General features: G+C 42.4%; 1 protein-coding gene across 1 annotated transcript in view; it reads left to right on the forward strand.

Moving 5' to 3' along the window:
- DNAH9 (dynein axonemal heavy chain 9) overlaps window positions 1-23,039 on the forward strand; it is a 313,067-nt gene that overhangs the window by 191,157 nt on the left and 98,871 nt on the right. Inside the window, exons 46-49 of the mRNA XM_032840101.1 lie at window positions 9,320-9,462; window positions 9,830-9,991; window positions 10,197-10,430; window positions 17,831-18,091. Coding sequence (XP_032695992.1) covers window positions 9,320-9,462; window positions 9,830-9,991; window positions 10,197-10,430; window positions 17,831-18,091 — 800 coding nt within the window. The remainder of the gene's footprint in view (window positions 1-9,319; window positions 9,463-9,829; window positions 9,992-10,196; window positions 10,431-17,830; window positions 18,092-23,039) is intronic.

Raw genomic sequence — 23,039 nt, forward strand, 5'->3', positions numbered from 1 at the left:
AGCTGATAGACTTTCACCAATGGAAATTTTCATTCTCAATTAAGTATTTTTTAATTTTTCATTTAGAAGACAACTTTTTAAAGAGTAAATGAATTTCTGAAGCCCTGCCCAGTGAGAACATAATGCGGTCAGCTTGCTCCAAGGTCATGAAGTTTCAAGTTCACATTTCTCTTTTAAGGCTTCTATGTAAAAATACGTTTTTACATACACCTGTTAAAATGGAGATGCAGTTACAAGTAATACTTCTCTGATATTCCTCCCTTTGTTCTTAACTACTTTGACAGGGAGAACTAGAGCATATCTTAGTTCTAATTTTCCCTGTCAAGTAAATAATTTGCTAGAAATTAATTGACTGCCAGTCCAGTGAAAGCTTCAGGAATTCCTCAGGACTTCCCCCCACCTCCTCCATTTTTCAATTTTGTGGGGTTGTGCAATCACTCCACTCTTGGACAACACAGGGCAGACTGTGACACTGTGTCAGGCTACCTTGCCATGAACACATCCCTCTCTAGTTATCTACAAGTGCTATTAGTTTAGAGATCAAGGTAGAGTGAATGTATGCCACTGATTCAACTCTCCCCCCAAAGCATCCTCTTCGATATTCTACTAATTTCATAGGCTCTGCGGTTTCTTTCCACAGCTTGTTAGCTCATTGTTTGATCCCTTGATTTCCTGATGCCATTTCCAAAATCATACCTCATCACCTCTACCCAAGAGTTAATCAATTGCCACCAATTTTATCCCCTATTTCTGATTCCAAATCACAGCTCTCATAGCTACCACTGGTCTTTTCATCTGTTGTTTTAACCAATGTAGACATTTTTTTTTAAGATCTATTTATTTGAGAGACAGAGAGAACGGAGCACAAGTTGGGGGTAGGGGCAGAGGGACAGAGAGAGAAATCCTCAAGCAGACTCCCTACTGAGCACAGAGCCTGACGTGGGGCTCGATCCCAAGATCCTGAGATCATTACTTGAGCCAAAATCAAGCATTAAAGGTTCAACCAACTGAGACACCTGGGCTCCCCAACAAATGTAGACACTTCTTAACTCATCCCCCACCTCCTAGGCAATACCTTCTCTAACCCATTCTCCTCACTGCTCCCAAAGGGTCTTTCTAAAATATGGTTTCTCCATTGGTTTCTAACTGAATGCAGAGAAGATCCAAGAAAACGCCCTACCTGACCTACTCTGTGATCTAGTAATTCCCAAACCCCCGAGATAATACACTCTAGTGGACTTCCTTGACATCCTTACTCACACCTTCTTAAGGGTTCTTGAGACCTAGTAACACACACCAGCATCCTAAGAGCACAAAGTCTCCAAATGGCCTCATACTTTCAGCATCTTTGCACTAAAGGGTATCACATAAACCAGGTCAGCATACTTTCTTTTTTCTATCAAGGATTGGAAAGTGAATATTTTCAGTTTTGTAGACAGTCTCTGTCATAGCTACTCAACTCTGTCGTCATACTGGGAGAACAACCATAGACAATATATAAATGAATGATTGCAGTGATGACCAATAAAACTTTATTTATGGACAATAAAATTTGAATGTCCTGTCATTTTCATGAGCCATTAAGTATTATTATTTTAATTCTTTTCAACCATTAAAAATTGTAAGAACCAGTCTTAGCCTGCAGGCCATGCACATGGAGACAGCAGGCCAGATCGGCCTGTGGATCTGGGATTGGGCTCCTCCATCTCCAGCATGTTATACATAAAACACCAAAAGAACCAGGATGCCTGTGTGGCTCAGTAGGTTCAATGTCTGCCTTCAGCTCAGGTCATGATTCCAGGGTCCTGGGATCAAGCCCTGCACCGGGTTCCCAGCTTGGCTGGAAGCCTGCTTTCCCACTCCCACTCCCCATGCTTGTGTTCCTTGTTCCTGCTCTCTCTCTCTCAAATAAATAAATAAAATCTTTAAAAAAGAGAGAGAGAGAGAAAGAAAAAAAAGAAAGGACCACAGAGCAGCATAGGCAGTCAGCTCCTGAAGTCCGAGAAGTATGGGTGCTGTCATTTCCAGCTGAACGTTGCTCTTTGTAAAACTTCCCTGTACTCCCTAATTCCCAACACAGGCTAAATACCATTTAATTTTCTTAGAGGAGTTTCCCCTGACCTCTGTTTTTATCAAATAGTGGAACAGGGTTCTTTCATTGCTAAGACCTTGGTTTTGACAAGTTATAGCTCAGAGTGTTTTATATGCATGGTCCAAAATGCCTTAATGAATGGGAGTTAAATCAAGTTTGTCCAATTAAGGGAAGAAAGTAAATGATCACTTTCATGATCATCCATTTTTTCATTCTGGCCTTTGAAATGATATAAGTCCAATTAGTATAAAATACTCACTGAACTCCTGGCTGGGTTAGTGTGTTCAGATCATGAAGGCCAGAAATTTGTTGGAAATTGGCATGACTTTGCTGCAGATAAAGTAGTCCGAGGAAGGACAGCAGCGTCACTGATGGATAAAATCAGAATTCCAGTCACTCTGATTATTTGATCATTTGCCAAACTGCTCACCTTTGGGGACCTCATCCAATTTCACAAGGAGGCAACATGGGTAGGGTGGCCCCGGTAGCACCTTTGGCCTCCAACATTTCTATGATGCTCACATTTCTGCATTAGTTATGAAGGAAGGAAGAAGCACGTAGGTGTTAGAGAACTTGAAGGGGGAGATCATATATGATTTCAGGTCCAGATGGCCTCAGAACTCACCTCAAGCCTCATTCTGGGATTGGGGGAGAGCTCCTGAGGCCCATAGAATATCCCGGAGTCAACCCTGCTCACCTTTATCTCATATCCAGTGTTTCCAGGATTTTATCTCTACTAGCACTTTCTTTATCCTTTACCTGCTCAATGTCCTCTCCTTGTTGAGAAGACCCCATTGTTTAGTGTGATCCTCCCAACTCTCCCTTTTCCCAAAGCCCATCTTCATGTCTTTATAAGTTTCTTCTCTTCCTCCAAGATGACCATCCCTCCTCCCCAAGACCAACTCCTCCATCTGAGCCAGGAGCCCAACCCCTTGCCCCTGAGTTAGAACTCTGCTCTGTTCTCTTTTCCCAATTTCTGACTCTCCTTCGTAGTTCTTATGCTCTCACCAACCACACTTGCTTTCTTCCCTTAATGCTTTTCTGTATTTCTTCACAAACTCTTCTGGATGCGCAGAAAGCAATAATAGCCCCATGCAGTTACACACAATGTTGCAAAGTAGAAACTTCCAGCACACATGTGCAGACTGTCTTTCCAGCGAGGTGCCCAAGATGCATGTGCGGACGGTCTCTCCAGCTAGGTGCCCAAGACGGAGATTGCTGTTCTGTCTGGTACGTGCATTTCAACTTTACAAAAAGTGCCAGGCTTCTCTCCAGACTAGTCGAATATGTTTCCTCTCTGATCAATAGGACCTGGATGCCAGTTTCCTCCTAACCTCACCTGCACCCAATTTCCCTGACATACTGGTTTTTGCCAATGGGCATGAAATGAAATCTCATTGTTTTCTTTCCCGTTTTACTTGTGACCTTGAGCATCCTTCTGAGAGTTTACTGGCTAGGCCTCTTCTGTGAGTTGCCTCTTTTTGTAGTTTGCCCTTTTGCTCCAGGGTTTTTGGTCTTTTTCTTATGGATTTGTAAGAATTCCTTTTATATTCTGAATACTAATGGTTTGGTCATTATAGGGGTTGTAGGTACCCTTTCTTTGAATTCTGCATCTGACTTGTGTCGTGCTGATTTAGTTTAAATGCTGTAAAACTTAACAGTTCTTTTTAATGCACTGTGCTTTTCCAGAGCATTCTGTTCTCTCCAACATGACAATAATTACTTCCTGTATTTTGTTTTTAAATTATTACTGTTTGGGGGCACCTGGGTGGCTCAGTCAGTTGGGGGTCTGACTCTTGGTTTACATTCTGGTCGTGAGCTTATGGGTTGTGGGATCAAGCCCCACATCAGTCTCCATGCTCAGTGGGGAGTCTGTTTGGGATTCTCTCCCACTGCCCCTACCCCCCAACTCTCCCTCTCTCTCTAATAGATGGATAAATCCTTAAAATAAGGATTTTTTTGACTGTTTGGCTTTTCATATTTACGTCTTTAATCCCCCTAAAATTTATTTTTTTAAAGCTTTATTTATTTCTTTATTTAAGATTGGGGGGAGGCTGGGGAAGGGGCAGAGGTTGAGAATCTCAAGCAGACTCCCTGCTGAGCAGAGAGCCAACATGGAGCTCAGTCTCATGGCCCTGAAATCATGACCTTAACCAAAATCAAGAGTCTGACACTAAACCCACTGAGCCACCCAGGTGTCCTTTAAAATTTATAGAGTTCTAATTTTAATTTTTAATCTTAATACTGAATTATCCTAACATCACTTATTGATTAATCCACCTCAAGACTGCAACTGATTTTTAATATCAATTTTTTAATTTATAATTGGGTCTGTTTCTAAGGTGTTACCCTTGGTGTTCTATTTGTCTGGCCCACACCAATTTCACACTGTTTCAATTAATAAAGTTTTGTAAGGAGACTTAATTTCTGTAGGACAACTCCTTCCCTCTGGTTCTTCTTCAGAAATGTCAGGCAGGGCTGTTGTTTACCCTTTGTTCTTCTGTGTACATTTTAGAGTACGCTTGTCAGGATCAAGAAAGAAATGCGTTGGATTTTGTTGTTGTTGTTAGAATTGCATCATTATGACGGGGGTAATACTGAGTCACCCTCCCGTGAGCATAGTTTCTCTTCCCATTTATTTACGGTTCTGTTTATGCCTTTCAAGTAGTATGTTATAGTTCTTATACCATGATCTTGCATATCTTTTCATATATTACTACCCACCTTATAGTTTTTGTTGGTATCCTAAATAACTTTTTTTTAAGATTTTATTTATTTATTTGACAGACAGAGATCACAAGTAGGCAGAGAGGCAGGCAGAGAGAGAGGGGGAAGCAGGCTCCCCGCTGAGCAGAGAGCCCGATGTGGGGCTCGATCCCAGGACGCTGGGATCATGACCTGAGCCGAAGGCAGAGGCTTTAACCCACTGAGCCACCCAGGCACCCCCTAAATAACTTTTAAAATAACATTTGGTGGGTGGGGGGCACTTGGCTGGCTCACTCAGAGTGTATGACTCTGAATCTCAAAGTTGTGAGTTTGAGCCCCATGCTGGGTATAGACCTTACTTACTATCTATAGACCTTACTTAAAAATAATAAAATCTTCAAAAAAAGATTTTAAAAAGTAAAGTAATTTTCTTGACTTGAGTACAGATGCCCTTTTATTTCCAATTTGATTCGTGTCCCTCAAGCTTGTTTTTGAACATGCTTGTGATTCCTGGTGGTTTATGTATATATTCTCTTAGATTTTCTATGTAGAAAATTAGATTTTGAACAATAATTTTATGATTGCCTTAGCTATTCTTATACATTTTCCTTTTCTTGATTTTTTGTATAGTCTAGAACCTCCTAGACTAGGACGTTGAATAGGAAACGGTGACAGTTATGCTTGCCTTGGTCCTGATTTGAAAGAGAATATTTTAGTATTTCACCATTTGATATAATGTTTGCTTTGGGTCTGTGATAGACATCTATTATAGGTTAAGAGAAATCTTATTTATTCCTAGTTTGCTAACAGTATTTGGAAATTTTATGTATCTCTATAATGATAATATATTATTTCTTTAATCTATTAATGTAGCGAATTATTCTCAAAGATTTCTCTAAGACTTAACCATCATTGCTTTTCTGGAACAAATACTGTTTGGTCATCATATATTTATTTTTATATATTTAGTTAGGATTTTTTTTAAAAGATTGTGTTTATTTATTTGACAGAGAGAGAGACAGCGAGAAAGGGAACACAAGCAGAGGGAGTGGGAGAGTGAGAAACAGGCTTCCTGCTGAGCAGGGAGCCTGATGCAGGGCTTGATGTGGGGCTCAAGGAGAGGCTCGATCCCAGGAATCTGGGATCACAACCCGAGCTGAAGGCAGCTGCTTAACCGACTGAGCCACCCAGGTGCCTCTAATTAGGATTTTTAAAAAGATTTATCCATCATACACTGCCTTACCAATACAGGATTTTTATTTAACTTTCAGAACTTTGCCAATCTTGAAAAAATTATAATTAGGCATACTTTTTAAAGTACACTTCTATTACTACGAGTGAGGTTGAGTGTTCATATGTTTGCCAATCTCATTTGTACAAACAAAAGAGTAAACATAGTGTTGATGTACATTTCTGTTACTACAAGTGAGGTAAAGCATTTGTTCATATATTTAAGAGATATTTGTATTTCCTATACCATGAGCTCTCTTTTTGTATGTGTCACCATATCTTAAAATGGCATTATTTACTTTTTCCTTTTTAAAAAAAATTTTTAATTTTTTTTAAAAGATTTTATTTATCCACTTGACAGAGAGATAGACAGCAGAAGTAAGCAGAGCAACAGCCAGAGGGGGAGGGAGAAGCAGACTCTCCACTGAGCAGGGAAGCTTGATGTGGGGCTCGACCCTAGGACCTTGGGATCATGACCCAAGCCAAAGACATCTGCTTAACCAACTGAGCCACCCAGGCACCCCTAACTTTTTCCTTTAATTGGGGAGAGTTTCTTTACATATTAAGGAGGTTAGCTATTTAAATATAATTGGAGAAAATATGTATTTTCTTTTTTTCACCTTTTAAAAATTTTTAGATGAGAACATTTAAGTTCTATCTCTTAACAAATTTCAGTTATATAGTATAGTGTTATCAGCTATAATCACCATCTTATGTATTAGATCCTAAGACCTTATTCATCTTATAACCAAAAGTTTGTGCCCTTTTATCATATTCTGTCTGTTTCCTTCAACCCCCAAGTCCCAGCAACCGCTTTCTACTCTGTTTCTATGAAATTTTTTATTCCTTTTTTAAATTTTTTTATTTATTTATATATTTTTATTTAATTTCTTTTCAGTGTAACAGAATTCATTGTTTATGCACCACACCCAGTACTCCATGCAATACGTGCCCTCCATAATACCCACCACCAGGCTCCCCCAACCTCCTACCCCTAGCCCCTTCAAAACTCTCAGATTGTTTTTCAGAGTCCACAGTCTCTCATGGTTCACTTCCCCCTCCAATTTCCCTCAACTTCCTTCTCCTCTCCATCTCCCCTTGTCCTCCGTGTTATTTGTTATGCTCCACAAATAAGTGAAACCATATGATAATTGACTCTCTCTGCTTGACTTATTTCACTCAGCATAATCTCCTCCAGTTCTGCCCATGTTGATACAAAATTTGGGTATTCATCCTTTCTGATGGAGGCATAATACTCCATAGTATATATGGACCACATCTTCCTTATCCATTCGTCCATTGAAGGGCATCTTGGTTCTTTCCACAGTTTGGCGACCGTGGCCGTTGCTGCTATGAACATTGGGGTACAGATGGCCCTTCTTTTCACTACATCTGTATCTTTGGGGTAAATACCCAGTAGTGCAATTGCAGGGTCATAGGGAAGCTCTATTTTTAATTTCTTAAGGAATCTCCACACTGTTCTCCAAATTGGCTGCACCAACTTGCATTCCCACCAACAGTCTAAGACACTTCTCCAATGAAGACATACAAATGGTTAACAGACACATGAAAAAATGCTCATCATCACTAGCCATTAGGGAGATTCAAATTAAAACCACATTGAGATACCACCTTACACCAGTTAGAATGGCCAAAATTAGCAAGACAGGAAACAACGTATGTTGGAGAGGATGTGGAGAAAGGGGAACCCTCTTACACTGTTTCTATGAATTTGACTTTTTTGTTTTTCAGTTTCCTTTATTTTGGTTTTTTTTTGTTTTTTTGTTTTTAGGATCCCACATGTAAGTGATACCATGCGGTATTTTTCTTGCTCTGTGGCTTATTTCACTTAGCATAATGCCCTCCAAGTTTACTCTGTTACTGCAAATGACAGGATTTCCTTTTTTAAAGCCTGGATAATACTCCTGTATATATGTCACATTTATTTGATCCATTCATCTGTTGATGGATGCTTAGGCTGTTTTCATGTTGTAGGTATTGTGAATAATGCTGTAATGAGCAGAGGAGTATGGATATTTCCAAGATCTGGTTTTTTCTTTCGAATATATACCCAGAAGTGGGATTGCTGGATCACATGTACTCCAGAAGTGGAATTGCTGGATCACGTGTACTTGTTCTATCTTTAATTTCTTTGGGAGCCTCCACTGTTTTCCATAGTGGCTATACCAGTTTACATTTCCACCAACAGTGCACAGGGGTTACTTTTCTCCACATCCTCATCAACACCTACTATCTCTTGTCTTTTTGATAATAGCCATCCCAACAGGTGTGAGGTGATATCTCATTGTAATCTTCATTTGCATTTCCCTGATAATTAATTACATTAAGCACCTTTCCATGTATGTTTTGGCCATTTGTATGCCATCTTTTGGAAACATATTATAATTGGTCCTTCATGTTTGCTCTTGTTATACTTTGCCTATGTTTTCACCATTCCATTTTTTCTATTTTTTTATAGATTTTTTATTTTTACATAAAATGCATCAAGTTAGATGCACCAAATTTATCTTTCTTTTAAAACATACCAATTTTGAGTTACTTAGGAAGACCTTCCCCATTCAGAGGTTATAAAAATATTTCCCTCATGTCTTCTGCCATTTTTATGGGTTTATTTTTTATAGCTAAATATTGATCCATTTGAAATTTATCCTACTGTGCAATGGAATATAAGGATCCAACCATAGTATTTTTTTCCAGATCCCAGTTTTCCTAATACCCTGTATTAAATGTTCATTTTCCCCATTGATTTTAAGATATCATACTTATCATATAGTAGGATCCCCAAAACCATTCATGCTCTTTCCCTTTCTTCTTCAGTAGGAAGGGATAGCTCATTCTTCATCAATATATGGATTTATGTGTTTTTTTCTCATGGCTCCTTTCACTTATATTTATATTATAGGTATTTTACATCTGTTTTATTTCTCCTACTAAATATTAAGCTCCTCAGAAGCAAAATTTTTCCTAACAGGAGTTAGTAAATAAATGTTTTAGGCAAAAGAAGTAAAGAGTTGAGAGCTCTTCTGGTATGGGCTGCTAGCCCAGGACAAAAGGATGCCATGTACCCTTGTTCCATTCTTTAAAGTATCATCCCTCCACCTGTACTGAGTTTGGAGTATATACAGTATCTGTCCAATTCCACCAGCAAGAGTGGTGGGACATGGCCAAAAAGTCATAGGCCCTGTTTCCCAAGTTTGGATGGCATCTCACGTCCTATTGTATCATGCAGAGAGATGCCAAAGCCACTCATCTGTGTTCCATTTCTCCCAGGAGAGATCCCAGACCTCTACTCTGATGATGAAGTTGAAAACATCATAAATAACGTGAGGAATGAAGTCAAGAGCCAAGGTCTAGTTGATAACAGAGAAAACTGTTGGAAGTTCTTTATAAATCGGGTCCGACGACAACTGAAGGTATAGAAAGATTTACTGCCCAGGATAGGCAGACCAGAGATGGTTCATGAGGTCCTCTGCTGATATTTTGGACAAACTGCCCTCATAGATTATACTGGGGGTGGGCAGGGAGGGTAGAGTGCCCTTCTTTGCCTGAACAATTTTGCAAGGCTGCCCTTATCTGCTTCAAGGGCAATAGCCTCTCCCTTGGCTCATGCAGTCCCAGCATTCTTAATTTCTTGGCTAGAAGCCTGGCTAGTATAGACAGATTTTCTTCTTCCTCTGTTGGATTTTATTCCCGACTTTCTGGGAAATAACCCAAAGCTCTGTCTCACTACGAGTATCTCCCTGATGCCCTCTTGGTTCTCCCCACTATCTGATTTCTCAGGTGACTCTCTGTTTATCCCCCGTGGGGAACAAGCTGAGAGTCCGCAGCAGGAAGTTCCCAGCCATTGTGAACTGCACGGCCATCGACTGGTTCCACGAGTGGCCTCGGCAGGCACTGGAGTCCGTCAGCCTTCGCTTCTTGCAGAACACAGAAGGCATCGAGGTGAGAGGGCAGAGGAGATACTCCTCAAAGTCCCACCCACCTGGGGTACAAGGAATTCCATGTCCAGAGTTTCAGGGTTCAATTTCGGGCTTGACTAGACTTAGTTGAACAGAACTTCCCATGGGATGAGGCCATGAGTGGGGCAGGCCATCACCTCCGTCTTCACATCCAGACAGTCTTTTTATTTTCCACTTTTCAATTTCAGCCCACAGTCAAGCAGTCGATTAGCAAGTTCATGGCTTTTGTCCACACGAGTGTCAACCAGATGTCTCAGTCTTATCTGACCAATGAACAGCGCTACAACTACACAACTCCCAAGTCATTCCTGGAGTTCATCAGACTCTACCAGAGCTTGCTGCACAGAAATGGAAAAGAGCTCAAGTCCAAAATAGCACGTCTCGAGAACGGGCTGCTGAAGCTTCACAGCACCTCTGCCCAGGTGGGTGACGGTCTTCCTTTGCTCCTGCCTTCTGGGCACCGAGAGGGAGTGGGAGCACCCCATTCCAGGGAACTGGAGGGATCATGGTCCAGGTCTGAGAATCATGTATGGTTTTCCAGAGGCCTCGGTGTCGTCAGACACTGTTTCAGGAGTTAAGGCTGAGCTCCCCCTGCAGAAGGGCCCACTGTGAGCTTCAGGTCTGGTCTGCTCCCACATACTAATGATGGAGTCCTCCAGAGCACCTCTTTAATCTTGCTTGTTACCACTCTCCTCCTCTACTGCTACCTTCCTTTCCTCTCTGGCCGGCTTCCCTTCTGTCTTCAGAACCAAAAGAGATGAGTGGTTGGGAGAGACAGTTGCAGAACTATACTAGTTTTTCTTTTATTTCTTTGTATTATCTGTCAAAGCACCATCAGAACCTGACTTCTTAAATCCTGTCTCATTTCTTGCATTTCTTCATATATTCCTCAGTGGTTGGCCATCAAAAGGAAGTCCCTGTGGTTCTGTCCTTGTAATATATTTCTACTTACTTTTCCAAAGGGAACAAGTTTGTTTCAATTTCCTGTTCCTCCCTTGAGAATTGGAGGACAATTCTAGCACATTCTTTGCCCCTGCTCATGCCCATCAGACATTGCCAGTCCCTTGATGGCCCCCTTCTGTGTTCTCTTTGCTGGCTGCAGAGCCAGCCTCTCATGAACGTGGTGTGGTTTTCCTGCATTTGCACCATTAAACTCAATTGTGATCAACTTAATTCTTGGGCATCCCATGTTCCTACAGAGATCTAAGCCTTTTGCTCATTGTCATCATTTCAGAGTTTTGTCTTTGGCATAACTGTTGAATTTGCTTCTTCTGACTTGTCCTCTCTCCCTGATTTAGTTTCTTGAATCAGAGTTGCAATATGTTGAGAGGATTTCATTTCATTTAGTGGGATGAAAGATATGCCCAGAATCCCAGCGCTGTGCACCTCCTGTGCTTCCACGCCCCTGATCTGGGCCACTGGCATCCTTAACCCAGGCAACCAGAGCACCTTTCTAGCTCATCTGTCTGCTCCTTTTGCCCATCTTTGGTCCATCATCCACAGAGTCGCCAGAATGATGCATTCAAACCGTTAGTCGGAACATGTCACCTTTCTGCCCCAAACCCTGAGATGGCTTCCATTTCCCTAGTTAAAATGGTGCCCCAGGCTTCTCTGCCATGGCTCCCTGCAGACTCTCATACCTCACCTCCCACTACCCTATGTCCACAACGTTCCTCTCTCTCTGGCTGTGCCACTGCTATGCTATCTCCTCAGACAACACTAGGCCTTTGCACTGGCTGTTTCCTCTCTCTGGGTGTTCTTCCCTCTCTCACCCCATGGCTCACTGCCTCATCTCCTCCTCTTTGCTCAAATGTCACCTTCTCAGTGAGTCCTACTCCGATGACCCCATTTTCAGTTGCAACCCCACACCACCCCTGTGTCCCTTATTCTGCTCTACTTTATCTTTTTCCCATAGCACTTACCCCACCAACATGTAATTTACTTATTTGTTTTCTTTCGTTTGTGGTGTCTGTCCCCATCTGTTGGACACAACCTACGTAAGGACCAGGATCTTTATCTGTTTGGTTCACTGATGCATCTGATGTGTCTAAAACAGTGCTTGGACAAAGTGGGCACTCATTAAATGTTTGTTGAATGAATGAATGAATGAATGAATGAATAGATGGGTCCACCCACTGTATTCTAGACATAATATCCAATAGAAATATCCTACCAGTCATATATGCAAACTAAATTTTCTAGTAGCTGTACCAAAGGAAGTAAAAGGAATAAAATGAATTTAATTCTGACCGTGTATTTCAATTTTACATAATTACTTCATATATTTTAAGAATAGGTTTATTGAACCCAACACATCCCAAATCTTATCATTTTAATAGGTAATCAATGTATAAAAACGTTATCAATGAAGTAATTTTTTTCTACATGTCTTCAAAAACTAGTGTGTGTGGTTATACTTCTAAAACATCACCACTAGGACAAGCCACATTTTAGGTGCCCATTCATTACGTGGGGCTGGCGGCTACCAAACCAGAGGGATATTGAAGAGATCTTTGCTGTTGGAAGGATCTTTGCTCAATCCACAAGCTTAAGTCTTCTCTTCTGTGGACATTAATGTTTTAGACACTACATTGCAGATTCTCTGGACTTTTCTAGAACTTTCAAACTGTATCTTTGCCTATATGCCACCCTTTCTTCCTCCCATCTACTCCATTGCACCCCGGCATCCAGAACTTCTTACTGGTTGTGATTGTCCCCGATCTCCGCAGCCTGTTCATGCCTCTGGGTTTTTACATCCGCCCCTGCCCTTGTCAGCTTGTCGCTGTTGCTACCCCCTGCTCCCAGAAGCCCTTTCTGAGCTCTGAGAAGTTGTGCCTTCCCATCTCTGAGGTCCCATCCCCGAATTATGTTTCTTCTCTTGTATATGTCATGTCATACCACCAGCAGTCATTTAAGCGCAGACACCAGGATTCATTGGCTCATAGTAGGTGTTCTATAAACGTGCAGATAAAGGGCCATATGGGTAGATAAGATGGCCAGGGAGCCAACCAAACAAACACTTTCCAAAGTCACCTACAAGCTCAGAGTGGGGCTGGAGGAAGGGCTCCCCAATACTGTAGACATTGTATGTATTTCATACTAATGGATGGTTACAAGGATGATTCTTCTTATAAAAATGGTGTCTTGGCTTCCTAACTCTGTTGTAAACATTTCATCTGAAATTGTTCTTTAGATAGAAAAAGCCTTAAGTATATTATCATAATCTTGGTATAAGGGTAATGATCTGTATTATGTGGTATCATTATCCTGCTACCCACAGAGGACAGTTTTGGGGATTCATAATCTCGTGGCTAAATGAATCTCACAACCCTGGCTCAGAGGGACTCCAGATTTCCAGTCTAATTACTGGAAATCTAATTTCCAGATTTCACCAGTCTAATTACTACTCCTAACACTAGTTAGGAGTAGTAATTAGACTGGTGAGAAGGACAATAATTAATAATTACATGATCATCCCAAATTGATAAATTTTAGACATAATTTCATGCTTAGACTCAAGGGGTCATAAACATAACTTTATTTTTCTGTAACTGAATTTAACTTAGCTAGAGAGCTGCCTTTTTCATTTAAGAATAGAAAGTTCTTTTTTTTTATAAAGATTATTTATTTGAGAGAGAGAGAGTGCACAAGCCAGGGGGAGGGACATGGGGAAGGGAAGCAGACTCCCCACCGAGCGCAGAACCCAACACAGAACTCAATCCCATGACTCTGAGATCATGACCTGAGCTGAAACCAAGAGCTAGACATTCAACCAGCTGAGCCACCCAGGTGCCCCAGTAGTAGAAAACTCCTAATCTTACATTTCAGGTTGCCTTGGTCACTTCAAGTTAAAAACTCAGTCTCTGGAGGGCAGTCAGTTCAGAGTCTAAGTCTACCTCCGGGCTGTTTCCCTGTGAAGGGTCTTTTGCTCCTTCCCATCTGGGCGGTGGTGGTGGTCATGGCTTTAGGAGGCAGTGGTGAATCCCCATGCTGTGGTCTTCTCGCTCTCACTGGCTCTGCTGACAGTGGCCTATTCTGCTGGGTCTTTGGGCGGCCTTGTCTGTCTTTGCTGCTGCCTCAGATGAGAGCTTCACAGCTGGCATCCCTTCTGTTCCATTCCTTCTCTTGGCACAGTCAGAACTCCCAACTCTGACTTGGGATCTCACTCTGCCTCCTGCTGGCATCTTCAGAACCCACTGTCATCCCCACTCCGTATTTGGCTCATGAGGCTGTTGGGTTGAAGAAATGTTCATAAAAGGCCTACAGTTTTTTGCCAATTCCCTTCATATAAGATTTAGTCCCCAAGTCTGTCTGTCTAGAGACTCTTAAATTCAGTTTATCCTGGGGTTTCAAATAATCTCAGGCCACTGAATTTACCTGAAGTTGATGGTTCAATAATTCACCATGATGTATTCATCAGGACTCTATCAGTTACAAATTTTAAAAAAAAATGAATTCAAGTTCACTTAGCATTTAAAAAAAAGTAGAAGAAAGAAAGAAGAGGAAAAGACAGGAGAGAGAGAAAATTTTTTTGAGATTACATGATATATTTGGCAGCTAACCAAATCCAACTGAAGTTGACTTAGGCCAAAGAACAACAACAACAAATAAAACCAAGAAAATTCAGGGATATAGCTGAATCTGGACAGGACTGGAGCTAGATCCTCCCTAACCATCCCTATTCAAGCAAGCGACCCTCCTGGGCTCTGGCAACCTCGGAGTCACCTTCTGTCTGCTTTGCAGCCCCACTGTAAGAAGGAGTTCGCCTTTCCCAGGATTTTCTGCCAAGCTCCTGGATAAATGGTCAGTGGCTCTGACTGGCCTCTTCCGATCATCGTTCTGCCCACACAGGAACCATTCTCTGGGACTTGGATATTCTCCTTGGCCAAACGAGGTTCAAAGGACAAGCACTAGAATCAGCTCCACCCAGACTATGAGGATGTGGGAAGGGAGAATTCCCCAAAGGAAATTCAAACTCTGTTTCCAAAACAGGGCCGAGAAGTTGTTATTAGGCAGACAACCATGGGTCTACTAGAGATGGGAACCCTCTCCATCTGAGAGGAGCACCTACGTGAAGCGTGAATTCATATGAGAACACGGTGGGGTGACCAGAGGGACTCAGAAGAAGAAGGAAAATAGCCCTGGGCTTCCAGCCCTTGGCTCAGTGGGGGTTGCTGTGGGTTATCCCAGGTTCTCGCTCCTCCTTCTGTGGCTCTGAGGAGAAAGGTCTGGGAGGCTTAGCCTTTCTCTTTAGTATCATGTTCCTGATCCTTGAAGAAGGGACGGTCTCTCACCACCAGCCTCTTGTCACGCCACTCAGTTGACAACCCCCCATCCCCCGAATGAACATTCATGGGGCTGGCAAGACTGGGGAGAGGCTTTCTTTGCTGGTTGTGACATTGTCCTTCTTAATCCTCCTATCCGGGGTTGGGGGAGGGTGTCTAAAGAGAAGAGAGCCAAAGAGGGGCTCGAATGCTTTGAATAAGGGAAAAGAGAAGAGGAAATTTTAACTTGACCTTTTTCAACATACCATTCTATGGCAGAAGAGCCATAAAATGAGCCTCACTCACACCCTCCCTTTAGCTACGTGGGGAACACCTCGTTCTGACAGGCGGGACCCTCCTATCACAGCTTAAGAGCCATAAAGCTCCCTTCACGGTGCTGGTGATTATTTACCTTGGACCCTAGGTCATGAAGTCTATGTGCAATCAGCAAAACAACAAACAGGCAAAACAACAACAACAACAACAACAAAAAAAAAACCCCACAAAAACAAATCAAAGGAAAAAAAAAATCCCACTCCAATTTTCTCAAGTCTCCCAAGATTTAAAAAGGAACAAAAAGTTACTGGTGTGTGTTCTGACTGCGGTGATTATGTGGTTCAATCATTTTGGTTTACAATCGCATCTTTGTCCTTGTAGAAATAACTCCCTGGAGCTGAACGACGGGAGATAGAAACAGATTAACCTTCCGGCACAGGCATATAAGACTCGTTCTGGGGAGCAGGCCTTCATTTGAGGTTAACAAAAAGTCTCCAGTTCCCACGAATACACAAAATTAAAGAGCATTCTCTCTCCCCACCAACCCACCCCTCCGCTTTCCTTTACTTCTCTTTTGATCTGCCATGAAAAGGGAATTACTGGGCAGCATCTAGGCCTGTTTCCTTTCTCCCCTTCTGCATTTTGCATCATAAAGCTTTCCAATCTGCTTGGCATGATTCAGGAGCTCTGAAGTCATCTTCAGTTGCTGCATGGAAATGGGCTGCAGGAAAATGAGACACAGGAGGTCATCCTGCAATGTAAAGTTTATGGGCCATATTGCAAAGACAAGTGGCTTTTTTTGCTTCCCAGAAAGAAACAGATGTGAGGAGGCTTCTCTTTGCATGTCAAAGGGCCGTAAAACCAGGCCAGTGACTCTCAGACGTGGAGGTGGGCCTCTGTATCACCACAAGGGCTTACAAAAACACAGATTGCCTGGCCCAGTCCAGAATTCCTGATTCAGTAGGTCTGGAGTGGGCCCGAGAGTTTACGTTTCTAGCAAGTTCCCAGGGGCTGCTGCTGCTGGTCCCAGAACCACACTCAGAAGCAGCACCCTCCCCTCGACTGATTGAAACAGAGAAAACCATTCCTCCTCCAGCAGATCATAGAAATAGACCATTCCTACGTGCTAATGTTCCCAGCACTTCATTATTTCCTCCAAAATGCATATGAATCCAGAGGCTGGATAGAGAGCCCTGCTGGGTTCTGGTCTGGCCACTGGAATTCTCTCTGATAGTCATCTCTCTCATAAGGATTGTGGGAACTGACTAAGAGCAACCAAGTAAGAAGCTAATGCTCTCTCTTCAGAGCTCGCTCTAGCTCGCTCTAGCTCGCTCTAGCTCGCTCTAGCTGGGAGTCAGCCCCTAGCACCTGGGTTTTGGCAGAGACTCAAAGGCAGGCAGGTGGAGGGGTGGGAGAGCTTCATGCCTTCAAGAAAGGCAAAGTATGGGGTGTGTCCAATGGAGGCTAGGGGCCTGCGGAAGCTGGTGGCAGGTTCCCCAGAATTGGGTGCCCAAGTGATCAGTTAGGGGAACGTGTCTGACCTTCTCTGGTCAGTCCTAAGTTGGCAGGTGAGACAAAAGTTAAGGAAGGGGTCCGCTCTTAATCTTAATTGTTACAGAGGCTATCTATTGCTTGCCTTCCTGGATTGTTACGGAGATGGGAGTCTGACTTCCTACATGTCTGACTGACTTAGAGACAGCAGACTGGCTTCCTGAGCTACTGATGGTACATAATGGGTCGGTCTCCTGGGCACCAGGAGGGTCATGGTTGTGGGTGGTCAGAGTTCTGCGTTTATACACGGTCTGGCCACTGTCTGTCCCCACATTCGGTCGCTTGCTCAGTTCTTGGCATACCTCACACTGGCCAATGTCCATTAAATAATGACTGATTAATTAATGATTAATCAGATTAATCTGATTAATTAATGACACATGCCCACTCGTGTGGAAAGTATTACATGAGGCACACGGAGTTTTATAAGAGGCGGGCCCCAATGTCCATGAGAAGCAGCCTACATCATGTGGGCATAAAGGAGAAAGAAAGGTCAGGACATGCGTTGCTTAGAATCTTTTATGACGACTACTGTAGAGGGAGGAGGAAGAGGGAGTCCAGGTTCCCTCTCCTCTCCCGGGTCAAGGCACTTGACTCGAGAGTAGAGCTCAGCTTTGCGCCTTCCTTCCATCAGGAGTTGGCATTTTTCCCCTAGAGGTCAGATCCCAGAGGCCCCCCACCCCGTCCAAAGCCCCATTGCTCCCGCTAAGCCCGGGACCTCTCCACGGCAGGTGGATGGCCTGAAAGCCAGGCTGGCCGCGCAAGAGGGGGAGCTGAGGCGGAAGAACGAAGACGCCGACAAGCTGATTCAGGTCGTCGGCATAGAGACGGACAAGGTGAGCAGAGAGAAGGCCATGGCTGACGAGGAGGAGCGGAGAGTGGCCCTCATCATGCTTGAGGTGAAGCAGAAGCAGAAGGACTGTGAGGAGGACCTGACCAAAGCAGAGCCGGCGCTCATGGCAGCCCAGGCGGCTCTCAACACCCTCAATAAGGTGAGAGGATCCAGTGTCCATCTGTCCCATCTGCTTATCCCTCCTGGGGGTGGGGGGGGGTGTTCTGTGACCCGGACAGCACAGCACCCTGGTGTCCCTGAGAGATCCAAGGGCAAAGGTAGAGGGTTTCGGGCTCGAAATCCAGCTGCCAAAACCAAGAGTCAGATGCTTAACTGACTGAGCCACCCAGGTGCCCCACGAGTAATTTTTAATAATGAAGATGCCATTATATGTTATTTGTACAATAAAAAAATAATAAGTTCACCGTAAAAAATACATAGAGAACAAACAGAAGATTCTAAGTAACTTTGTAGGGGGGAAAGGGCCATGAAATTGCAAACAAAACCATTCCCACTAAGGCAGGAAAAGCTACACCGGATTTATTTCAGTTTAGCTCTAAAAGTGAAATAAAACTGTCAAGGTAGAGACTCGAAGTGTGCAGACTTATTACCTGGCTCTGATGCACAGGGGTTCTTCATGCATTAACTATAGGTTGATTGTGAAGTTTGAAAATGATGGGAAAGCAGGGAAGTGGGCATGAAATAGCAGAGTTCTGGGAACACGGAGGGTTTCAGGACATTCTAGGGGTCCTTGGGTCCACAGGAATGCCCTCGCCACACGCAGTACAGGCTGCTCCTTTCCACTTCACCAGGCGTTTCAGCTCAAGGTCATGCGCTCAGGGTCCTGGGATCGAGCCCTGCATCATGCTCCACACTCAACTCAGAGTCCCTGTCGTTTGACTTTTAATGTTAGCAAGTAATACAAAAAGCACATTTTATGATCAAATACTTTGGAAAATCCTAGAGTTTCCAAGTTGAGTGGACTTCTCTCTGAAAGGACTTCTTAAAGGACTGTGTTATGTGATGAGCCTGGTACTAAAAGTGATAGAGACAGCATGAGAAAATAAAACCTCAGATGACTCTAACTTGAGAACAGTGGTATAAGACACCTGTGTAAAACACTAGTAAATCAAATTCACCATGCCACCCACTGGCAAGTTTTCCCTATGTGAGATTATTCAGGTAACCATCCCCAACTCTAGATCAAAAATGAAAAGCTTCACTGTCATTTTGGGAGATGTCAAAAGGGGACTTAACACAATTCAGCATCCATTGCTTACTAAAACTCTCAATAAAGTAGGAATACAAGGATATTTGCATTTTTAGCTAACAGATGGCAATCAATCCCAATCCCAGGACAAAATATCCTATCCAATGATAGAACATTAAAGGTGTTCCCATTAAGATAAAAAGAAAAGCATAATAATGGTCTCTGTCACAATTATTAAAAATAAAAAAGTTGTCCCAGAATTTCTAGCCATAATAAATGAAAAATAATCATCATGTAAACATTATAATACCCGTTATAGAAAAAATAATAATAAAAAGGAAGAGGTAAGGGCCCATCACAAAATAATTTACAAAAATTTATATCTTTCTTAATATCAGCAGTAGCCTGTTGGAAAATATGATATTTTAAATTAGCGATCAAAGCACAAGATACAAATAAGCAAATATAAATTCACTGAAACGATGTATAGAAAAACTGCACACCCTTGTTGAAGAACATAAAATTTGAATAGACAAATATATATACATATACCAAGTCTTTGGGAAGATTCAATGTTACAAGGATGTCTGTTAATCCTCAAGTTATTTTTTTTTTTAGATTTTATTTATTTATTTGACAGACAGAGATCACAAGTAGGCAGAGAGGCAGGCAGAGAGAGAGGAAGGGAAGCAGGCTCCCTGCTGAGCAGAGAGCCCGATGCGGGACTCGATCCCAGGACTCTGAGATCATGACCTGAGCCGAAGGCAGCGGCTTAACCCACTGAGCCACCCAGGTGCCCCTCAAGTTATTTTTGAAATTAAATGTAAATCTAATTTACCTCCAGCTTGATTTTTGGTTTATTTCTGTCTAATGTCTTTAAACGTTCATATCATTTAAGTAGCTGTTAAAGATTTAATAACTCAAACGTCCAACTGAATGGAGTTGGTAAAATAAATTGTGGCTCATTGAAAGGAGAGAAAACCACATACTTCAGTTAAAATCATGTTTTACAAAGATAATGACACTGACGATTTCAGATACAATTTTCTGTGAAAATCAGGCTCAAAAAGTAGATAAACAGTGATTGATAAGCGTACATTTGTGTTTGTGTATGTATATGTGCATATACATGAATCAGCCAGATACTCGTTCCTTTGTACTCATGTTCGTACATATCTCCATTCATGATCTTTCTTCTGTGGCTGTTAGTCTCTCTGTCATGGGTGCATGTGTACATGTGTGACATGTATACATCACATGCATATATGTGATATGTGCATGTATGTGGCATCTAGGGGTGCATACACCTGTGTATATATGTGATATGTGTTAATATGACATACACATGATGTGTGCACATATGATGTATATATAGTGATGTGAACACGTGTACACATATAATTTGTGTATATATGACACGTGTATATATGGCATGTGTGATGTGTGTGTATGATGTATGTGACATGTACATGTGTATGCATGTGATGTATGTATATATGATGTGTGTATATATTGTATGTTATGATATATGGTATATATGATATATATGTGATATATGTGTGTACATGTATGTGTGTATATGTGTGTGTGGTATGTATGTGTGCTGTGTGTATACATATGGTGTGTGTGTATATATGTGGGTGTATATATGATGTGTGTATATGTGTTATATAGGTGGGTATACATATGATGTGTCTAATATGACCTAGAGGTGTATATGTAACATTTATTTCTGGGTAGTAAAATTATGAGTGTTTCCTGCTTTCACCTTCATCTTTGCCAAATATCTCATAATAAGTATTCTTTTAATAAAAAATAACTTTTATTAAGTCTTTTAATAAAAGGACAGTGTTACCTTGTAAAACAATTAACAATAAGAAAAATGAATTTATAAAATAACTAAAAAAATGATAAGTTAGGATCAATTTTAATATATGTGAAAGACCCTCTGAACAGAGAAACAAAGGATGATAATCATGGTATCATCTGGAAAAGGATTATTAAATTTGTCTCCATGAAAAGTAAATCTTTATATACCACACAACATTTTAAACAAGATTTTTTAATTTAAAAAGAAAGGAGTTAATATCCTTAGTATGTAAAAGCTCCTATAAACTGGGCTGGAAACTCACCATTTATCTCCCCTCCCATTTACTCCTGGTCCTTCCCCATTCTGTTTTCTCTGTGACCCAGGAGGCTGGCTTGGGTGGCTCAGATGCTCTCCCTTGACCTCCTGCTTCTGGTCCTGTTTGACCAAGGCAAGCAGGGGATTGGAGGACAGAGATAAACATGTCTATTCGTTTGGTCCCAACCTGCCCACTGCTGAAAGCTCCCATCAGGTTCCCTCTCCACCGATTTTCTCTCCCTCCCTCTCCCTTCCTCCCTCTCCCTCCTTCTCTCCCTTCCTCTCATCCTTTCTCTGTCCTTCTCTCTCTCTCCCTGTTCCTCTCCTTCCCTCTCTTCTCTCTGGCCCAACCACAGCTTCCAGGGATAGAAATGGAGACACCCCAGACCCACTTAGCCCATGCTACTAGCCCAGGGTAAGGCATTATCCCTTTATAAATAATTCCTTTCATTAATGACCCTCAAATTAGCCAGTGTGTTGTACCATCTTTTTGGCCTGCAGCTACCCCAACTAACAACTAACACAGCAATCAAAAATAAAAAGATAAACAGCCCAGTAGAAATGTAGGCAAAGGTCAATACCCAACAGTTCACAAAACAAGAAACCCAAATTGCTTAAAAACATGAAAAAATACATTTAGTATCACTAGCAAATATGTATATGCCCATATATGAATTAAACTGGTGTTATCCCCTTTTCAGCCTGTCAAATTGAAAAAAAAAAAATTTTTTTTTAAATAATGTGACCATTGCTGAATGGGGGTGAACGTAAGCTTTCTCAGACACTGAGAACTGGAATGGGAATTTCTGGGGAAGCGGGCAGTGTGTACAAAGAACACTAAAGATGTGCCCTGCTCTTTGACCCAGCAAATCCACTCCCAAAGAGCTTGTCTAAGATTTTCACGAAGATTCATGTAGAAGAATGTTCTGCAAACCTTATCCACATGGTACATTTGTGGAAAGGTTTCCAGGAATTGAATGTTTAATGTCAGTTGTGGCTCGTCCCTCAATGGTACGTGGACTTTAAAAATTCTATTTGAGCAGAGGAGCCATGTTCTCTCATGCCTCTTTTTCAAACTTTTGCCTACGCTAGCTCCTATATATGTCCCAAACCCAATCACCTGTCACATCTCCACTGTTGAGAGCCCTGGTCCTGGGCTGGCTTAGTCTCCTACCCCAACAACTGTGCGGCCTGCCTGGCTGCAGTGGGGCCAGCGGCTAAAAGGTCTCAGAGCAAAACCACATCATTTCACTCCCTGCCTAAAACCCTCCAGTGGCTTCCCCTTGACATTAGAATGAACTCAAACTGCCCCCCTGTGGCTCTGGATCCTCCCTGGAGCTTTGATCCTAACCGACTCTCCTCCTCCCACCCCTGCCACCCTCCCAACCCCACTCTACAGAGAAGGAGAAATTTGAGTAAAAACTTGGGAGAAGAGCAGGTCCAGGCAGCAGGGAGAGCAAGAGCCTGATGGCAGGAGTGGAGTGGAGAAACCAAGCATGCTTGCTGTTGACTTGCTCACAATCCCGCCTGCCTTCCTAGAACTGTGTCTTCCGTCCTGTGTTCCTCTTAGGAGACCCGTAACCGCCTGCCTTGCAGTGATTGGCTACAGGAGCCCCACCTAACTAAACGAGATCATTTCCCAGGACATTTTTTAAAAAGTCTGATTGATTGATTGATTGACAGCCTGCAAGGGGCAGGCAGGGCAGAGGGAGAGGGAGAGAGAGCATCTCAAGCGGCCTCCCCACTGAGCAAGGAGCCTGATGCGGGGCTCCA

This window comes from Lontra canadensis, unplaced genomic scaffold (assembly GCF_010015895.1).
Source record: "Lontra canadensis isolate GAN:19392208 unplaced genomic scaffold, GSC_riverotter_1.0 scaffold110, whole genome shotgun sequence".
In the NCBI taxonomy this organism is placed as follows: Eukaryota; Metazoa; Chordata; class Mammalia; order Carnivora; family Mustelidae; genus Lontra; species Lontra canadensis.